Source organism: Abramis brama (assembly GCF_963993115.1).
Source record: "Abramis brama genome assembly, chromosome: 24".
In the NCBI taxonomy this organism is placed as follows: Eukaryota; Metazoa; Chordata; class Actinopteri; order Cypriniformes; family Leuciscidae; genus Abramis; species Abramis brama.
The window spans coordinates 15135430-15152679 of record NC_139986.1 but is presented as its reverse complement, the minus strand read 5'-3'; the positions used below and the strand labels follow the sequence as shown (position 1 = coordinate 15152679).

The 17250-nt window shown below is 36.9% G+C and overlaps 1 protein-coding gene across 3 annotated transcripts in view; it reads right to left on the bottom strand.

Annotated features, from left to right (window-relative positions):
• neto1l (neuropilin (NRP) and tolloid (TLL)-like 1, like) overlaps positions 1-17250 on the bottom strand; it is a 119918-nt gene that overhangs the window by 15351 nt on the left and 87317 nt on the right. For all 3 annotated transcript variants that reach the window (XM_084102936.1, XM_084102938.1, XM_084102937.1), the window contains exons 5-7: positions 15342-15383; positions 15116-15243; positions 1802-2030 (exon numbers count right to left, since the gene is read on the bottom strand). In XM_084102936.1, coding sequence (XP_083959062.1) covers positions 1802-2030; positions 15116-15243; positions 15342-15383 — 399 coding nt within the window. The remainder of the gene's footprint in view (positions 1-1801; positions 2031-15115; positions 15244-15341; positions 15384-17250) is intronic.

The window sequence follows — 17250 nt, the reverse complement described above, 5'->3', positions numbered from 1 at the left end:
GGTCTTATTTCAACCCAAAACCAAAGGGAATATACAGTATATATATACAGAATATTAGGGGTTGAACGACTTCAGATTCTACGCCGACTAGTCACTGATGATGTCATTAATGAACAAATAAGCCTGAACTTCGAGCTGAGACTCGAACACGGGTCGCCTTGTGCACAACTATGACACAGCGCTGCCCACAAAGTTATTGCTCCTAAAAAACAGCTTACTTTTATTAGTTATTTTGTCATTGGGTCATTGTATTCCTCACAGATTTCTGCTTGTTTGTGTCCTTTTACCTCACACAGGCATACACTGAAAATTTCAAAAACTTTTAGCCTTTTATGTTCAAACCGGAGTCAGACAATGATGGAGAGACTCAAGAAGTGACAACATGTAGGCAACATTTCTGAATGGTTAGTTGATGAATTTATGTAGCTTATGTGTAGTTATCTTCTAGTCATTGATTAGCATATTCTATCATCATAATCTATAAATAGTGTTCCGGGGCGGGGTTTATGTAAATTTTAGGGTTTGTGATGTCACTAACCCGGGAGGAATGTCATGTAGTCCCTACCAGCCGTTTGTTGTAGTCCTTAAAAAGCAATTTCTTTAAAAGAAAATGTCTCCCTTTGCTTTGAACTTTGAGCATTGTAACTTTGCAGATGTTGTTTATACTCCAACAGCAATATTACACACTAACTAAAGTTAGAAAAGTGAAATCATAATCAACCACCCCTTTAAGGGTTAACTGTTGGAAACAGAGCATAAAAGTGGACTTTAAAGATTTCTTATCCTGTTGCGCCCTCTATAGGCCATGATCAGTGACTAGTCGACGTCAAGCTTAAAGCGTCATGGCAGAGCATTAAAGTTGACCAGTCTGTGCAAATTATAGAGTGTTCTATTGCCTTTTTGTATGTTTAATTTGATGATTTTCATTGTGACAATGAGATTTGTGCTACATTTCAGTTCTGTGAATTTAGCTGTGGAAATTATGTTACACTGCATAAAATACAAAACATACTATTTAAAAGTTTGGAGTCAGTAAGATTTTTTATCTTTATTTATGTTATTTAGAAAGGATGCATTAATTGGCTCAATAGTGACAGTAAAGACATTTATTAAGTTACAAAAGATTTAAAATAAATGATTTTCTGGTAACACTTTACAATAAGGTTAATTAGTTAACATTAGTTAAATACCTTAGTTAACATGAACTAAGAATGAACAATACTTCTACAGCATTTATTAATCTTAGTTAATATTAATTTCAACGTTTACTAATACATTATTAAAATCAAAGGTTGTATTTGTTAACATTAGTTAATGCACTGTGAACTAACATGTACAAACAATGTACAGCTGTATTTTTTTATTTATGAACATTAACAAAGATTAACTAATACAGTAACAAATGTTCTGCTCATTGTTAGTTCTTGTTAGTTAATACATGAACTAATGTTAACTAATGAATCTTATTGTAAAGTGTTACCGATTTTCTTTTGAACTTTCTATTCATCAAAGAATCCTGAAAAAAATGTATCATGGTTTTCAAAAATATTAAGCAGCACAACTGTTATCAATGCTGACAGTAATAAGAAACATTTCTTGAGCACCAAATCAGCATATTTAACAATATTACTGTTATACCAAAGTTTTGCATAAAGACTTTCAAAAACATATTTTCTTTTACAGGCTCCAAACTTTTGAAGATTCATTCAGTGTAGGCCTAAATAATAAATACAGTAAACACACACGAGGGTTGGAATGGAGAGCTGTAAGTGCAGTGAATGTGTGTGTGTGTAAGGCTTACGCTCTTGGAAGGTAGTGAAGAGGATACGGAAGCGGCTCTTTCGGCTGCCCTCGTCGGCCCACATGCGAACCACTCCCAGCGCGGTCACCAGCATGACGTCGTTGGCCACCGTGCTGCAAAACTTATTCCTCAAGTCTTCCACCGAGCTGCTGCCGTCGTACACCGCCACAAAATTACGTTTACACTCATTGGAGTTCTGCATCTCGTAGTCTAGGAAACGCAAGTAGATCTAAGAGAGAGGGGAACAGAGCAAAAACACAGACTTACACCCATTGGAAATCTATTACTTCTAACACACTGGGATTTCCACACAGGAAATGGACACTTCTGTCGAAATAATCTTTTTATTTCGGCAGTTTCAACACATCCATCCCAGATGTCATATCAATCTCGATCACCTGGTAAACTGTGTTTGCTTTAACAACAGATCTCTGTGGTCAGAAAAGCCTCAGATTGATGATGATTGCACAGATCAAAAACGAGAACACAGAAGGTTACGTTTGAAATTCAACTTGAACACAAAATTGAGAGGTTTCAAAAAGTTGCAATGATGAGCTCTCGAAGAACGGCAATAACCTGCACATCCACTCATGCCAGCTCCTTTGGGCTCTCTAAAAACCAGGGAGGTGTTAGAACGAACCATCTGTTCTCCTCTCGCCCAATCTGACCCTAATCAAGCTTACTTCACACCTCTCCTCAACCAGACTCCCATTTTCACTGTTTGAAATATTAGAAAATTCTGTCATCATTTACTCACCCTCATGTCTTTCCAAACCTGCATTTGATTTTCTTTCTTCAGTGGAACATAAAAGGTGAATTTTTGATGAATATCCAAAATAGTTTCATAAAAGTGTTTCATATGATTTGTGTCATTTTCCAATGCTATTACTACTATTACTACAAGACAGCATGAAATAGAAAATGATCATATCTGTTTTCTAAATGCATATTATTGATCTAATTGTGAATGATTTACCCATGCATATGTTTAACATTTAAAAATATTATTATTTTTTATCAAAATATCATCCAATCATCTAGTCCACTTAAACCCCGTCCCTTTCTTACAATTGACTGCAAGCTCACATTCAGATCTGCATTCATCCAAATCAACAACCGATGCACTGTAAAAAATAAAAGTTGCTGCCTTAAATTTTAAGTACAATCAACTTGGATGTTTAAGTTATTTCAACTTAAATTACATTAAAGTGACTTAATAAATTGAGTTGAATCTTGTATAACATTGCATATATAACATATTTTGATGAGTTTAAGCAACGTAAAAACATATGTTGTAAAAAAACATTTTTTTTTTTCTTTTTTAATAATCTTTCACTTGGATGTGTGTTACAGTACGAAAGAAAAGATCAGTCGCTACTTCCGTTACATCCTGACATTAAGGTATACAATAACTTTGTGTGACCACAGTTCATGATAGTAGATAGAATCCATCAAGTTGTAGACATTTTTTTTAATCATTCTTTTATTTAGATCTTCTCAGTGAATCAGTTGACTGTTCACAAAACCAGTCTGAATGAATCATTCACAAATCAATTGGATTCTGTTCTCAACTCACTGATTTGGTCACAATGGTTAACAGGTCACTGAAGGAAAAGTCTATCAGTAAAAAATGGGGTTAAATTTCTGTCTCTTCCATACAGGGCTATCATATGTCTTCAGAAGATCCAAACGGCTAACTTTTCTGATACTTTTATGATGGTTTTGCATCCTTTTTGTAGCTTTAAATCTCTCATTCCCATTCATTGTAATTGCATCGAAAAAAGAGAGCACAACATTCTTCAAAATTTCTCTTTGTGTTTCACAGAAAGTCAGTCAAACAGTTTTGGAACAACATGAGGGAGAGTAAATGACAGAGTTTTAATTTTAGGTATACAGTACTATTCCAAATACACTGCTAGAATAACCCTCACCAATCCAAGTAACATCAAGTAGAATCAAGCCGTCCAAATATTAGTACAGAATGTTCTCCTTTCAGCAGGTGGAGTTTGCACTATAAAGCGAGGTGATTTTACATTTAATGAGCACTTGGTGTTCCATTATGACAAGTAAATGAAGCACCCCAGTTCATGCACCGGGTAAAAGCTCATGTGTTACTCAACAGCTCAGTAAATCTTCTCACTGTTATAGCATTTCATTCAACACATTTTACACTTTTATAGGGGGACTATATATCGATGTGTCATGCCAGTGACATTGGTTGGTTTGTCCTTGCCACCCACAATATGCTCACAGCTACAATATAAGTAATGAACTAGTGACACCGTAGTCTTTCTGGAATGCTGCGGTGTGTACAATCTCTCATCATCAGCAAAAAAGCATGGGGGCGTCACTTATAGCCATACTGTACATAAACCCCACTCACTCACATCTGGACAAATGAAACATAAAGAATGAGGGTTTCCAATATCCTCAGAGAATCACATGAAGATGAAAGGAGACTCACTACCATATGTACCAGCTTGTTAGCACTTTTTAGTCACAATTCACTAGGAGGAATATCATCAATGTGTGAGACAGAAATAAGACTGAATTGATTTCAGAAAGTTGCCTAGATCAGTAAATGAAGCATTAGGGAACCTGACTGGATATTACTCTCCTAATAATCTAACAACCTTAGGGCAGCTGAAAGAAAAATCCAGACACTGATGCTGAAAGTGCATCCACTGACTACTGAATAGCCAATCACTAGCAGTGCCTTATAAACCCTAAGGTAGAGGAATGTATAATGTGATAAAAGCAAATATTTAATCAAAAGATTTGGGCGGTCCTCAGATCAGTCACAGTAGTCTTATCATTGCACCCTAATTAGTGGTGCTTGCTTTTAATTTTTATCTTTTCAACCCCAAACGTTTGACACAAAACTCATCCGACACCATCTGTGCTACTAACTGAATAATGTGTACTTGTGCTGAACGAGGAAAAGTGTGCTTTTAAGTGATCAGACATATGGTTTCTTTATGACAAAAAAACAAACAAACAAACACAATGATCAATTTATGACCAATATATACAGTCAAAACAACATTTAATCAGACACCAGATATAATTTTTGATATTTTTTTACTAGTGGGTGCAGGACACTATAGTTAATTTATGTAAGCGAGGATAGCAAAATAAAGTAAACTGTGACATATTATACCCAAAGATTCTTCATACAGTGGACTACCAGTAAAATGTATAAAAATGTGGGACCAAAACTTATTCAGACACTTTGACCTGGCCATGTTTTGCTTAAGTGTTTTTTCTTAAATTGCTAATGCGACCTTTTAACACCACAGACTGAACAAAATTACGCATTGCTTGGTAATTGGTTGACCTAAATTGATATTATCTAATTGTGCACTTAAATTTAACAGCTGACAGCTATTCAACCTAATTCATTTGTGAGACAGTCTAAGAGTACATTTACATGACAATGATATGCTTAAAACGGAGAAGTTTTTCCTTTGAGTTTTTCCGCGTACAGACGACCCAATTGTCAAAATGATCCCCATTCACACGGATCCGCGGAAAAGACTAAAAACGCTGTATTCTGCTGCCAGGCCATTAGATGCAGGCACCCCATAAAACGAAATCATTTCCAAAACTATGCCATTCGTTTGTGCTGCGTTTGTGCTGATTTGTGCCGCAAAAACCAACGTTTGTGCTGGTTTCGTGTTTGAGATATTGAACATTATTTTTTGGGTTGCGTGACGTCACTCTCCACCCCATGTCCTTCAAATCGCTCCAAACCGGTGTCATTCGTTTGTGCTCGGTTTGTGCTGGTTTGTGCCGTTAAAACAAACACTGTATCTGTTTTCCTTTCGCAGATATAACAAATTTAATTCGGGAGCTGTGACGTCACTCTCCACCCCACCTCATCTAAATCGCTCCAAACCGGTGTCGTTCGTTTGTGCTCGATTTGTGCTTGTTTGTGCCGTTAAAACAAACACTGTATCTGTTTTCCTTTCGCAGATATAACAAATTTAATTCGGGAGCTGTGACGTCACTCTCCACCCCACCTCATCTAAATCGCTCCAAACCGGTGTCGTTCGTTTGTGCTCGATTTGTGCTGGTTTGTGCCGTTGAAAGAAACAGTGCAACTACGATCCCCTCTTAAACATAAAAAAATAAACTTTTTAAGTACAGTTACATAACTGTCCACCCCATATGGTCCAAATCGTTTCAAAACTGTGCCGCTCGTTTGTGCTCGATTTGTGCCGGTTTGTGCCGTTACGATGAACATTGTATCTTTTTCCCCTCCTTAGAAATAACACATTGGATTCGGGACAGTGACGTCACTCTCCACCCCATGCCGTCCAAATCGCCCCAAACCGGTGCTTTTTGTTTGTGCTCGATTTGTGCTGTTTTGTGCCGTAGAAAGAACCATCATAAATTATTCCATTCTTTAGACATCACAAAATCTTTGGAGGAGTAGTAACGTCACGCAAGCAAGCCGCGCTCTCCATCCATCTCGTCTACAAACCTGTCCGGTTCGTTTGTGCTTGCACAGGGCCGCAGCTGTCAGCGTTCTTCTTTAGATATGGGAATGTTTTATTTTAGATTTATTTTATTTTGTGCTATTGACATTTGGTCTTTATATAATCACCAATGCACTACGATATGTAATGTATAGGCTACTGTCACTACTCTGGCTGTAAGCTACGTGTGACTGATGCTTAATTTTGTATTAAAATAAATTAAAATAACCAATAAAAAAAAATTATTTAAAAAATTGTGTAGTGTCTTAAGTTTTCTGAATTAGGCCTACTTTTGACAGCTTACAGTGCCTGTTTGTGCTGTAAAAAGTTTCGTTTGTGCTGCTTCGGTTTTTTAGACATTAAAATCTATTATAATCTTTTATGCTGCATCGGGTTTTAAAATATTAATCACTGAATGTTTGGTCGATTCAAAACGAAAGACATTTATTTCTGTAATGTCAAAGCTGAATTTTCTGTATCATTACTCCAGTTTTCAATGTCACATTATTCTTTAGAAATCGTAAGATGTTGATTTTGTGCTCAATTATTATTGGTGCTCACTGCTCAGTTAAGAAAGGCTCTTATATTTTATCAATGTTTAATACACATTGCTTGTTTTTTTTATTTATGTTTTTGTTTGTGGAAACCGTGAAACCTGAGTGACCTCAGAATGACCTAAAAATATAATTTTAATGTCTAAAAAACCGAAATCTTTCGTTTTGAATCGACCAAACATTCAGTGATTAATATTTTAAAACCCGATGCAGCATAAAAGATTATAATAGATTTTAATGTCTAAAAAACCGAAGCAGCACAAACGAAACTTTTTACAGCACAAACAGGCACTGTAAGCTGTCAAAAGTAGGCCTAATTCAGAAAACTTAAGACACTACACAATTTTTTAAATAATTTTTTTTTATTGGTTATTTTAATTTATTTTAATACAAAATTAAGCATCAGTCACACGTAGCTTACAGCCAGAGTAGTGACAGTAGCCTATACATTACATATCGTAGTGCATTGGTGATTATATAAAGACCAAATGTCAATAGCACAAAATAAAATAAATCTAAAATAAAACATTCCCATATCTAAAGAAGAACGCTGACAGCTGCGGCCCTGTGCAAGCACAAACGAACCGGACAGGTTTGTAGACGAGATGGATGGAGAGCGCGGCTTGCTTGCGTGACGTTACTACTCCTCCAAAGATTTTGTGATGTCTAAAGAATGGAATAATTTATGATGGTTCTTTCTACGGCACAAAACAGCACAAATCGAGCACAAACAAAAAGCACCGGTTTGGGGCGATTTGGACGGCATGGGGTGGAGAGTGACGTCACTGTCCCGAATCCAATGTGTTATTTCTAAGGAGGGGAAAAAGATACAATGTTCATCGTAACGGCACAAACCGGCACAAATCGAGCACAAACGAGCGGCACAGTTTTGAAACGATTTGGACCATATGGGGTGGACAGTTATGTAACTGTACTTAAAAAGTTTATTTTTTTATGTTTAAGAGGGGATCGTAGTTGCACTGTTTCTTTCAACGGCACAAACCAGCACAAATCGAGCACAAACGACCGACACCGGTTTGGAGCGATTTAGATGAGGTGGGGTGGAGAGTGACGTCACAGCTCCCGAATTAAATTTGTTATATCTGCGAAAGGAAAACAGATACAGTGTTTGTTTTAACGGCACAAACCAGCACAAATCGAGCACAAACGAACGACACCGGTTTGGAGCGATTTAGATGAGGTGGGGTGGAGAGTGACGTCACAGCTCCCGAATTAAATTTGTTATATCTGCGAAAGGAAAACAGATACAGTGTTTGTTTTAACGGCACAAACAAGCACAAATCGAGCACAAACGAACGACACCGGTTTGGAGCGATTTAGATGAGGTGGGGTGGAGAGTGACGTCACAGCTCCCGAATTAAATTTGTTATATCTGCGAAAGGAAAACAGATACAGTGTTTGTTTTAACGGCACAAACCAGCACAAACCGAGCACAAACGAATGACACCGGTTTGGAGCGATTTGAAGGACATGGGGTGGAGAGTGACGTCACGCAACCCAAAAAATAATGTTCAATATCTCAAACACGAAACCAGCACAAACGTTGGTTTTTGCGGCACAAATCAGCACAAACGCAGCACAAACGAATGGCATAGTTTTGGAAATGATTTCGTTTTATGGGGTGCCAACTTCACGGAGGTCGATGACCTACAATAGACTGAACACGTAATACGCATGTGCATGACGTCATCGTCTTCAGAGGTTCGCGTTTTTGTTGTTTACACGGAGACCGTTTTCAAAAACTTGCACTTTGAAACCCGTTTTCAAAACTTTGCATTTCCAGGCACCCAAAACGCCGTTGTCGTGTAAACAAACGGCCAAAACGCATAAAAAGTTTTACGTTTCTAGTTGAAAATGGTGTCATGTAAACAGCCCCCTAACGGTCAAAACTAGATGGCCAAAACCAGTGAAACATCAACTGATTTTATAACTCTGAGTTCTTGTCATATTTTATTACCATTTTCTAAACTATAGCAAATAAACTGTGACAATGTGAGAAATATTGAAGGTGTCTGAATACATTTTGGTTTGACTGTATATATACAGCATATATACCCCCCAAATATATATTTGCCCCCGGTATATATATATACCCCCGCTCAAATATACCATGAGTGCAGAATGAATGGGAGTCTATGGGGCTAGACGGCTAAATTTGTCTCTTTCACCTGATTGCCATTGAGAAATCTCAGATTTGATTGTAGGTTTTGCAAGTTCAACATGGGTTATAGGTCGAAAGTTGAATGAACGAGTACTTGAGTCCTTTTGATTTCTTACAGGTTGAGTTGTTGTTGCCCATAACACGCTAGCATTCTGCTAATGAACGCTGATTGGTCAGTGAAGGACTGATTACGACCAGAGATGCTGCTTGATGGCATCGTGGCATCCGAAGCGGGACCAGAAACAAACAAAACAAAAACTCTTCTAGCACGTGTGTCAGCTGTGTTGTCGATGCCTCCAGTGAAAAGAAAGTGCAGAGCGCGAAAGCACCATAGTGACTGAAGGATTGCCGTAAAGCAGTATCTCTGGTCGTACGATGTGTATGACGTCATTGACACTTTAAAAGACTTTTTAAAGCAAATAAGTGACTCTAAAAAATCTAACACCCAGTATTGTGTAATTTCTTTGCATCTCCTTTCGAATACAACATTCAAATTACTAGACAAAAAATTATATCCTGAGAAAAGTGGATTTTGATGTGTATAGCGCCATAGACCTCCATTCATTCTGCACTCGTCCTGTGAGCGCCCTCATATGGAATCAGAGTGGAACTGCAACCAGTTCAAAAGCCGGAAGTGTACTGAGAGTGAAACTTCTCGCCTTATTAGACATTCTCTGGTATTACCCCCCGTCGTCACTGTAACCTAAACCAATGAAATCGACTGCAGGCCAAAAAAAAAAAAAAAAAATTCACACACTGCGCACTGTACAACAACATACACGGCACGCTTTAGCCCAGCCTCTCGCTAGCTATCATCATGGCCAATGCAGACCCATAGACCGAAAATATGGCGATCGGGTCTCATTCTCGCGCAGCTTTCATGAGTGGGGCTTTTCCGCTCCGTGTGCGCCGCCGCAGGCCCTGTCCCAAATGGCACACTCCGGACTTGTGGACTTCCTCAGAGTCCACACTTTGGTGACGTCATGTAGTGCAGACCTATAGGGCCCTTGGCGCGAGTCCACGAGGGCGCATTGAGAGGTATTTTTGGGACAGACTCGATCGGCACGCCGGAAATAACGGCCTGGTTGTTGTTGGACAGGAGAAATCACATTTTTGCGCTCCGACGTCTTATCTGCATGTCAACTACACATCCTAATTTTACAGTTCTATATTTTTATATTGTGCATATCACCTGGGCATTAAACAATAGATATATCATGCTTATTTAAATGATGTATACAGTTGTACATAATAATAGGCTACATAATGTTCCATTTGAACTAAGATTACAATTTTAAAACATAATTTAAACATAATTTTTCAATTTACAGGTTTCAATATTCATACTATGTTTACATATGACTCAGTAAAGCCCTGACATTCGGTTCTATTTATTTAATGAATCATAATGCGACCGTATTATTAAACGCGCTATTATTATGTTTGAGACATCAACCACTGGTCGATGACCATAATGTTTGTATAAACTGTAGGTAACAACTGGTAAAATGTACATTTAGGTCATAAAAACCGTAATATTTTCTTCTCAGCCATGTCAACAATTATCCGTGAGTGAAATCTCCTCCCATTTGTTGTCTGATTGGCCTTTCGCAAGGATTCCTGGGTAGTTAAAGTGCGTGAAGCCTGCTTCTATGCGGGCTTCGCGGAAGACCGCTTCAAGGGTACAAAGGGGGCGCTGCTGAGCACACTTCAGAGCGGTAAAATGCTGAATGGGATGGCCTACGGACTCGTAGACTCAGCGAGCACGCGCAATTCAAGTCCACGAGACCGAAAGTCTGCATGAAGTGCGCCATTTGGGACAGGGCCGCACTCTCCGTTCCGCGCGAAATAAGTCCGCTCAAATAAGGTGAAATTTCTCAGTAGTAGACTTCTGTTTGCTGAGCTGGTATAGTCATGCTGGGCAACAATGGTAAAATGACCTGTTCTGATCACATGCTCTGGTAATAATAGCTTTGTAGGGCTATATTTTATTTTGATAATTAGTAAAAAAAAAAAAAAAAAAATCTTAAATTGATTATGTTGATTGATTATTGAAAAATAATAATACATTGATATATCTATGTTTAATATAATTTTAATATAGGGCTATTTTCTGTTCCTTTTTTTCCCGGTGTTTCATTTAATTAGGTGATTCTAAGTTTAATTATTGATGATTACAAGCTTGGAGGAAATGCAATTAATTACAGCAAATTGTGCAATTAATTAGTTCATTTTTTTTAATCGATTCCCAGCCTTAATTTTTAAATATGAGCAGGCCTACAAGCTGGGATTGGTAATGCTACACTGTAATCATAGTTATTTATTTATATTTTTCATTATATTTTATTATGTGATATTGGTTTGAGACTGAGAGTATAGTAGTTTATTTAGTGGAGAACTTTGCAGCAGTATTTTATTTCTTATTCTTTTTTTTTTATTTTATATATATTTTATTATATTTTATTAAAAAGTGTTTAAAGTAAAGTATTAAAAAAAGTTTATAGTAATAAACAACCTGCAGTTTAATGTTTGCATTTCTTTCCCTTACTGTACCGAAAATAAACCGAACTGTGACTTTAAAACCGAGGTACGTACCGAACCGTGATTTTTGCGTACCGTTACACCCCTAATATATATATATATATATATACACACATATATATATATATACTGGTAATGGTGTCTGGTCAGCTTCAACATTGTATTGTGAGTATTGCATGAGAACACACCACTCACATTTCTTGAGAAAACGCAAAGCTGTAGCCTTTAAAAAGTAAATCTATAAAAATGATCTGTGAATCAATAAAAAAAAGACTATATGAATTAAAACCTCCTGCACCCCCTCCATCTGAAACAAGCCCTCTCCAGACACAGAAGCAGGCTTGAATGCTTGAGTAGCCTACAGTCTAATTACCCAGTAGAATAATTGTATCTCAATAACTCAGCTTTGTTCTCCTATCGCTCCTCTGGAAAAATTTTTTAGCCAGGGCTGCCTGACATCGAGACACCAACCTCTGGCCAGTTGGGGACTGCAGTTTCTTCAGGGCATGTGAATGTGTTTGAGGTGCTGTTCACATCCCCCTCTACGCTGACTTATTAGTCTGCATCTGCTGACGTTCCCACCGGAGCGGAGAGGACAATCAGAGGACCGGCTGCAGCCCAGAAATGCATGTGTGGATGAATTGCTGCGAACACATGATGATGTAATACACCCCACCCCTTTTTCTTTTCCTATCAGTCAGTAAATCAAATAAGAAACTAAAAGATGAGATGTACAGTACATGTCTGGGAGGTTTAACAGTTGTGGACTTAATTGGATGAGATATATGAAAGCCTGCGAGAGATGTGGGGAGGATAGTCATTTGAGGAACAGTAGCTGGTGTCTAGAGGAAGACACAACGCTTTCCCTGGCTGCCATCTGTGTTCCAAACAATCATTCCTGAGAGATTTCAGAGGCAGACAAACACAGAAAATGATTCCAATGAAATGGACAACTTGTATGGAGATGACGTGAAGTTATATGCACATTTCGAGAGACGTTAGGAACAGGAGGACAAAAGTCCTTTTAAGGCAAGTCAGTTTGTTTTTAGGTAAAAGGCATACAATAAGAAGTTTTGCTGAAATGTTATAAACATTTGAAAAATACTGACCCCTTGACTGCGTGTCAAGGTCAATTTGTTTTTAAAAATATCAGATCATTTGAATTTTGTATGACAGGGTTGTGAAATGTCATGTGAAATGTCAATGTCAATAGCCATGAATTAATCATTTATATAATACATTAAAAATACATTTTACCTGAATTTTTTTTTTGCAAAAATACATAAAATATTTATATATTATACAAACATAAACCATACCATTTAACAGTTTGGGGTTGGGAAGATTTTTAATGTTTTGAAAAGACGTTTTTTACACACACACACACACACACACACACACACACACACACACACACACACACACACACACACACACACACACACACACACACACACACCAAAAACTGCATTTATTTGATCAAATTGTTTTTATTTAAAATAACTGTTTACTATTTTAATATATTATAAAATATAATTTATTACTGTGATGGAAAGTTGTATTTTCAGCATCATTACTCCAGTCTTCAGTGTCACATGATCCTTCAGAAATCATTCTAATATGCTGATTTGCTGCTCAAGAAACATTTCTTATTATTATCAATTTTGAAAACAGTTTTGCTGCTGGATTTTTTTTTCTGGATTTTTTTTTCCCAGGAATTTTTGATGAAAAAACCTAACATTATACTACCTCTTCTCACAGTCTGCTGAATAAATACTGGTTTATCAACACTCTGTGAAGTAACTGGAGAAAAAAGGCAAAGTCTTCATAATAAGCATTGTGTACAGATTCATACAAATACAATAATGAGTAATAGCGCTGAAATTTGTAGTCTCCCTTGAGCAGTGCTGGTGGATGATAAAAATGCTTGAATATCTGTGTGAAACGGACAAGGGCATATGCTTTTGATTTGTGCCTCTGGAAGGACATCAGATCCACAAAAATCAATTTCTGAAACAATAAATCATGTTAAACACAAATATTATCACCGAGCCATGGCAAAATACACATTTTGCTCTCCAGTCAACACCGCTATCTAAAGATATACAGGAAATGGAGACAATTTATTGTGTTTAGTCATATGCTACTGATCAGTTTCACTGGTAACTTGACGACTCAGGGCAAACCCTTCTGTTCCAGCTGAAGTGTGTTTAGTTTTATTGATGATAATATACTTTCTCCTTTTCCCGCTTAATATGCAGGGCATATATATACTGTACATTTTTAAATAAATGTATATTTTAATTCAGCAAGGACAGGTTAAATTGATCAAAAGTGACAAGAATATTAAGCAGAACACACCACACAACTGCTTATAATAATAGGAACACTGATAATAATTAGAAATGCTTATTGAACAGTAAATTAGAATGATTTCTGAAGGATCAAGTGACACTGAAGACTAGAGTAATGGCTGTTGAAAAAATGTAAATATTAAAACATTTAGAAAACAGTTCTTTTAAATTGTAATAATATTCACAATATTGCTACTTTTATTTATTTTATTTAATATTGATTTTTTATCAAATAAATGCAGCATTGGTGAGCATAAGAGACCTTTAAATCCCAAACTTTTGATTGGTTAACTGGGACAATGGTCAATTGTGCAGTTTGGAATATTATAAAAGATTTCTCAAATTTTTTTTTTTTTATCTAAAAGAATATGAGACTGCAGAATTATGCAATTAACCAATCACAATACATTAATCCAGTAATAAATTATCCTAATAAGGAAGCATTTATTTTTTACCCATTTGGATAAGAAAACAACATAATAAAAGGGGAAAAAAGAGCAGTCCAATCTTTCGCACTGTTACTGTAACATAAAAATGGAAACAGACAGGCTAAACTAAAGCATCAATGAGTATTTTGATACCCTTAAAAATAATGGTTCCAAAATGGTTTTCACAGTGATGCCATTCAGTGAACAGTTCTTAAAAGAACCATTTTTTGTATTGTAAAGATCATTTAAAAAATAAAGAAGGTTTTGTGCAATGGAAAGGTTCTATGGATGCCAATAAAGAGCGTAGTGAGACAAGGGCAGCTGTAAACTGCCCCACTGACAACAGTGCCCCAATTATAAAACCAAATCTGCCCCCAAATAAACTGGACTACCTGACTTTTTCCACATGAACAGTTTTCCTTTGATTCTTATCTGCCATAGAAACAAAACAACGGCAGCCCTGCGAGAGCTCATTCTGCTGTATGTCATGCGCCCAAGAACTGCCACATTTGTATCCTCAAAAGAATTCCACCTAACCGCATACAAATCCGCCCCGAGATGTTTTCACAATGGCCGCATAATGCAAACGACTGCAAAACAGGGATCCAAATGTTGAAGTGCTAGGCGGTTACTGCACAGCTTGAGGCAGATACAAGGTGTCATGTGTCAGAAATGTGGCAGGCTGGGTAACACAACGACAACAGGGAAACAACTGGAGAGTTATTAGACGAGAGCAGGGTAAGTTTGGACAGGGCCTGACTGCGGGGGACTGACCTTGGAACGAGGAGGGGCACGGATGTACCACTTGCAGTCCACTGCCTCTGTCTGCAAGGCTTTGCCGTCTTTGGTGATCTGCTGCGATTCAATGATGCCTTCAGGTCCTCCCATCTCAAACTCACAAACTGTAGTGGAGGAGACGTAAGAAGACAGATTACGGAAAATGAAAATCCATAGACATATTCATATGTAGGGTGCTTATAAATGAATGAATAATACCCACAGGGAAGAGGTTTGGGGACTCCTACGTCTTTAAAGTCAGGATCTGAAAAAAAGAAGAAGCAAGAAAATAGGATATAAAATATAATTCAGATGACTGATAAATATTGTGCTGGGTTATATATATCAACTGAACCATTTAATGTACAATCAATGTGTACGTTGAGATTGATCAATAAGATATGTGAACTGTTTAATAGTTTTTGAAATCTCGCAGTTGACGTTTCAAAAATGATGCAGAGTTGCAGTTTGAACAGGAAGGAAAGTGGAATGAACAGGAAGGAAGCATTCAATAAACAGAGATTAGACCGCTCATTTTGCAATATCTTCCAGTATATTTTTCATTTCACTGCTCTATAGGCTTGTGAAAAAATTTAGACATGTTTGGCAATCTGTCTGTAATGGAGGGGCTTTGAAACCACCTATAGAGAAAACAGTGTTTTTGGTTTTTGGTTAAATACCTGAAACAAAGTTAGTGGTTAACGGAAGCTCAAGTTTTATACAAATGTGAAGGAATTTAAATTAATCATAACTAACATTTCTTTTTCAATTGGCATTTATATGCTTTTGAAAACTAAATGTCCCCAACACTTGGGTGAGAGTGTGTCTGAATATGTGTCTGGGTTTCCATGTGATCAATAATGCTCTCAAGACCAAGACCGGTCTTGAATACAACAACACTAACTCACACTCTTGCAAACTATTCTAACTCAAACTTTCCAATTTGTAGATATTAAATAAAGATTGAAAGAGTTGTTGGAAGCTTAATCATGGTGATGTTTAAGACATGCATCTGTGGTATAGTTTGTTTATAGCCTAACTTATAGCTTTTACATATGGTGACTGTATTTAGGCTTCAAAATTCAGTTTATTTGTGAATATGATCTTGATTAACAAAACGTGCACGAATCTTAATTGGAAAATCCTATTGAGTTTTTCTTGAGAGAACCAGGGTGATGTAAGCTTTCGGGTTGGCCTGAAAAAATACGTTCTCCCTGCACCACTTTAAAAAAAAAATACTTCAGTCTAAACAAATAATAATGGAAAGCCATAATCTAAATTGTATTGATCCAACCTGTTGTTCTTAAATAACATTAAACGTTAAAGAACAATTTAGACTTTAACCTGCTGTGGAGCATCATTATGTAACCGTGCATTCAGTGAAATCTCCTCAGTTCCTAGTGGACTCAATTCTTCTCTTAGTTGAATTTCTTTGTTTTCAATTTAAAAAAGTTAATTTAAAAAAGTAAAGCCTATTCAAGTCTCTGAAGAACCACATTTATTGCAAATATCACACTCAGTCTAACAATAGTGGTTAAGAGCAGAATGTCTAATGTGCAAGACATTATTGTATATCCAACAATATAGTCTCATATAGCCAACCGTTTTTAAAAAAGTGGTCTTCACTGCATCTTATTCTGATCAAGAACCGCCCACTTAAACCATCCAATTGACATGTAAAGCAACCAATCACTGTTAGTTTTGTTTTTAAGTGCAATTAAGGGTAGAATTTGTTTCATAATAATAGGCTGGAGCTAAAAAAATAATAATTCAAACGTGACAAAGTAACCTTCATGAACATTGTAGAAACAATGTAAAGACAAAGGGAAATGTTTAGATCAATACAGCCCTACTCTTTATCCTAACATAAATGAGCATAGTCTATCAGAAGCGGCATTTTGCTATGCAGAACTAATAGGTGGGCAGTTTAATTACTCTCACCCCTCTGTGATTAGATCGGCTTATATTTAGTATGGGTGATATTTCGCTCTGTGATCCCACCGTTCACTCTGATATTCATACATGGACAGAGACGATGGCATTTACAGAAGCGAATCTCATTGAAGATGACTTCTCTTAGAAAAGACACACATGTATTGATACTTTGCACGTGACGTCATAAGTACTGGCTG